The sequence below is a fragment of the Palaemon carinicauda genome, chromosome 6 (assembly GCF_036898095.1).
Source record: "Palaemon carinicauda isolate YSFRI2023 chromosome 6, ASM3689809v2, whole genome shotgun sequence".
NCBI classification, from domain to species: Eukaryota; Metazoa; Arthropoda; class Malacostraca; order Decapoda; family Palaemonidae; genus Palaemon; species Palaemon carinicauda.
Window position 1 is genome coordinate 181455926 of NC_090730.1, and position 5000 is coordinate 181460925.

The 5000-nt window shown below is 34.4% G+C and overlaps 1 protein-coding gene across 1 annotated transcript in view; it reads right to left on the reverse strand.

Annotated features, from left to right (window-relative positions):
- LOC137642848 (uncharacterized) overlaps window positions 1–5000 on the reverse strand; it is a 28758-nt gene that overhangs the window by 5298 nt on the left and 18460 nt on the right. The window contains exons 17-20 of the mRNA XM_068375721.1: window positions 4229–4446; window positions 3398–3470; window positions 1298–1413; window positions 518–695 (exon numbers count right to left, since the gene is read on the reverse strand). Coding sequence (XP_068231822.1) covers window positions 518–695; window positions 1298–1413; window positions 3398–3470; window positions 4229–4446 — 585 coding nt within the window. The remainder of the gene's footprint in view (window positions 1–517; window positions 696–1297; window positions 1414–3397; window positions 3471–4228; window positions 4447–5000) is intronic.

Below are 5000 nucleotides of genomic sequence, written 5' to 3' on the forward strand. Positions count from 1 at the left end.
TAACATTAATTTTAATAAAACATAGGTAATTATGATACTTTAATATTGACCTACGTGGCTGGCGTTCGAAGCACCTCCATGTGCTGCTTGCCAGAACAGAGGAGAAATGCATGTGGGTGGAGCATGTTAAAGATTGTGGGCTGCATCCAGTCTTAGTCATAAAATATGGACGATAAAAGAAGTTTCAGGACAGAGTAGTGTCATGATTTTATTTATCATACTTTTAATTCACATAGTAAGTAGCATATACATATACATACATATATATATATATATATATATATATATATATATATATATATATATATATATATATATATATATATATATATATATATATATATATACATATCCTGTATACACATACACACACATATATGTATATATATATATATATATATATATATATATATATATATATATATATATATATACTTACACACATGTCAGCATCTATCAAAATAGTACCAGAATCTATTGTGCTTTATCAAATCTTCACACAAAGAAGAGCATATACCTTCCGGATCAGTTTCGTCAGAGATTTCCTTATATTCACTGAATCCAGCTTCGTTTCCGATGGCAATCCTGAATGTAACACGGGCATAAGGCAGAGGTTTTGGGAAGGAGACCTCTGTAGCCTGTGTGTAGTTGTCTGCTGGGATTTCTGTTTCCTCTCCACACGCAATAGGTTTGACCTGAGGTGAAGAGAGATAAAAAAAAAGAATAGAGAATGAATGCACGATGAGTACAAATGCTGGTTGCACAGGGAGGAATGCTATGAGCCATCTCTTTTTAGATACACAAAGCTCTTAAAATTCGCCGTAAAGAACGGTAAAAATCATGGATTAAATGTTCCCAGGCAATTACCATTTTAAAAACGGATATATTGACGTTAAGGAGTGATATTACGGTCACCAACCGGTAAAAGATAATAATAAAGTAGAGTAAAAATTTCGGTCGCCTGTAGTTTACTGAAATACAGATGGGAACAGTATATTTTTTACGGAGAATTTCCGATTAAAATTACTGTTTTTTTAACAGTGTATTTCACGGGATGTTGGAATACTTGAATCGCACAAAGTCTAGCTGAAGATCTTATCCTAAAAAGGAATGAATCCAGAACAAGTCATACAAAAGGTTGGGAGACTCAGTAAGAGCAAATAAAATAATCTCAGTATAACTTGAAGGTAAGAAGTCGTGTAACACGAGGAGTCGCGTAATACGAGGCAGTCATTTCCCCCAACCTGAACAAGAGCAATAATCTATGAGAAATTAAATAACCACAAGAAAATCTCACCTCATATGTGTATTTATAGCTTATATTTCCCTCCACGTCCGATGGTCTATTCCATTTGTATGTCACTGAGCCAGAATCTTCAAAGATTCTTTCAAGAGAAGGTGAAGTGGTTGGTCCTGTGAGAAAGAAATACACATGCAAATATTTATATATTTGAGGCAAAAAACTTGGGCTGCGATGGTTCTAATGGAAGATAAGATGAAATATTTATTGTATTTTCAGATTAATAAAATATAGACCAAAACATACAATTTAGTAAGGACATAACAAAAGCACACTTGAAAAACAAGTTTTAACTTTTGACGTTCCACCGATTCAACTACCTGATTAGGAAGATCATTCCACAACTTGGTCACAGCTAGAATAGAAATTTTAGAATACTGTGTAGTGTTGTGACTCATAATGGAGAAGGCAGGGCTACTAGAATTAACTGTATACCTAATATTACGAACAGGATGGTACTGCCAGGGAAGATCTGAATGCAAAGGATGGTTAGAGTTATGAAAACTTATGCATTATGCATAACGAGCTAACTAAACAACAGTGTTAGATTAACATCTAGATCAAGACTTCTTCTTCTTTGTGTGCATCCTTTCCCACTTCTATGTGGGGTCGATGTTTATGGCCAGCGTTCTCCATCTATCTCTGTCCCACACTTCATCACCGGTTAATCCCTTTGATCGAAGGTCATCCTTGATACAGTCCATCCACCTTCGCTTTGGTTTCCCTCTTCTTCTCGTTCCCTGTACCTCCATTTCCATCACTCTCCTCCCAATATACTGTTCATCTCTTCTCATGACATGACCGTACCACCTCAGTCTACTTTCTTGGATCTTATCTGATAGTTCTCTAACTCCTGTGGTACCCCTATTTACCTCATTCCGTATCTTTTCTCTTCTTGTCACCCCACACATCCATCTCAACCAAGTTGAGGCTGGCTTGCCCCCCCCCCCCCACCCCTCAGGGGCTAGGTTATCTAGATCAAGACTAAGAATTTGTATTAAACTCTACTCAACTACTTGGCAAACAAGATATAGAACCTGCTTGGATCTATGATTGTGAGAGTCTACCAATGGGTTATTATCAATATTAGTTCACCACTTGTTCCTGCTCTTCCGTTCAGGTGAAGAGACATGAAAATGATTGAGCCAGATGAGAAATGGGGACGTTTCTAGGAAATCTTATTCTCAGGAGAAACAGAAATACTAATGTTGCCACATACATATTTATAGCAAACGTTTCGACATTTCAAATGTCATCATCAGTGCTACCTAAAGTAAAAATAATAGAAACAATACAATTTCAAATTAAAAATTACATAAAATAAGTAATGAATTATTCAAAAATACATACAAATTGAATAAAAAATCAGTCTGTTACGAAAAGGGGGACAGCAGAGGTATTGGAATTGAGGTCAGGCATAGGATATTCCATGTGAAGAGATTTAAATAGTCTTGATTCACTGAAGAGTAAGAGTTGACTATCTTAAAATGCTCACTTGGTGAAACGAACTTACATGTTTCCTAGCGTTCCCTAACATCTGAGTGTTTTGGATTACTAAGAGGGAGATCCATTCTGCTCGACTTTCCAATATGATTATCGGTCCTGACTTTGAAGCTTGGATAAGTGCTTCCCAAATAGCAAACTTGGCAGTTTGGACATGAAAATTTGTAAATAACCGATGATCTAATGGCAGTCAGCAGGCGATCTTTAAAATGAGAAAACGATCTAATTTTAAACTTATTTACAAAAATAAACCTAAAATCTATTTGTGGACATGTCTTAGAGAACTGTTTAAGGTACCCGGCTTGCATGACTGTATATGGGGATATAGGACGAAAAATGAAAAATCCTGTTAAGAATTCCTAGAGGTTCGTATGGCAATAGATCATGCGTATACGAAATATTTTGTCAAAATTCTTCTTACTTTCATGGTTACAAGGTAATTAGTAAAAGTAACTCAATAAGCCAAAAACATTGATCCCTAGAAGAAAATGCAGTATTTCTTCTGTTATCGTGAATTTTGATAATCACAATATTTTAATATTGAAAAAATTGGTGGCAATCTTCCTGAAGACTAACAAGTAAAAATGAACTTACTTTGAGCTACAGTTGCTATTACAGTTACTGCAGCCTCTCCAGGTTCCTCAACACCTTCGTTGATTCCCGATACCTGTAAAGATTTGAAAATTGAGTTCAGATTTGTAGTAATCGATTGTTCTATTCGCTTATCACTGTTAAAAATCTGTATTAAAATAGAAACGGTAAATGCCTGGCAACATTTATTCGAGGATTTTTCCCATTTTAAGAACGGATATATTGACGTAAAGGAGTGATATTACGGTCACCAACACGTAGAAGATAACAAAGTAAGTTAAAATTACGGTCGCCTGTATTTTACTGAAATACGGCTGAGAACAGTATATTTTTACGGACAATTTCCGATTATTATTACGGTTTTTTTTTTTTTTGATAATGTAGAAGATGAAGGCATTTGGGGATGGGTTGCCACTAAAATGAAATATTAATCAAGTAATTTGTTATATGTGAGATGATTATAAGAATTGAAAATGTTTCATAATATTTATACTGTTCAAGAAAACCTGCAATTTCAAGGGGAAATATTCCGTAAAAATATACTGTTTTCAGCCGTATTTCAGTAAAATACAGGCGACTGTAATTTTCACCCTACTTTGTTGTTATCTTTGTATGGATTAGTGACCGTAATATCACTCCTTAACGTCAAGATATCCCTTTTTAAAACGCCAAATATCTGGCAACATTTATTCCAGGATTTTTACCGCTTTTTACGATTTAGAAAAAAACGTGTGACTGATTTCTTTTTCAATAATAATAATAATAATAATAATAATAATAATAATAATAATAACAGTCATGTAAATGAAAATATCACAAGGCCATATTACTCACATGGATCGTGTAAGATACGTCTGGATCTAGGTTGCGTATAAAGTATGATTCATCTGTAGTATGAAACGTTGCAATAAACGTTTCATCTTGAGTTTTGTAGACGTTGATGACGTACTCTTTTATATCTCCAGTCGGGGGGAAAGACGGTGCAGGATCCCAGCCTAAATCGATGGAGCTGTGCGCCCTAACATTTCGCGTTATCTTTACCTTTCCAGGCGCTGAAAAAGAACCGAAAAAGAAATAGCTTACATGAGTTAAATGAAATTAATATATACATGTGCATATATAGGTATACAGTATATATAAAAACAACAACAACAAATGCAGCCGTTTCTAGTCCACTGCTGGACTGAGGCCTCAGACATGTCTTTGTTCATGGTCGGGGGTTTAGCCAGTTTTCACCACGAGGCTGGTCAGTGAGGATTGGTGATGGTGGGAGGTCTATGTTTGATCGCCCACAGCAAAGCGACCTAATATGGGTGGCCCTGACTAGTACAGCTTTGCTAGTCAGGGTGATAAGCAAACCTTTTCAACACGTTAAGATAGCCAATTCTCAGAAAGGTGTAAATATATATATATATATATATATATATATATATATATGTATATATATATATATATATATAAATATATATGTGTGTGTATATATATATCTATATATATGTATATATATATATATATATATATATATTACACACACACACACACATATACATATACATATATATATATATATATATATATATATATATATATATATATATATATATAT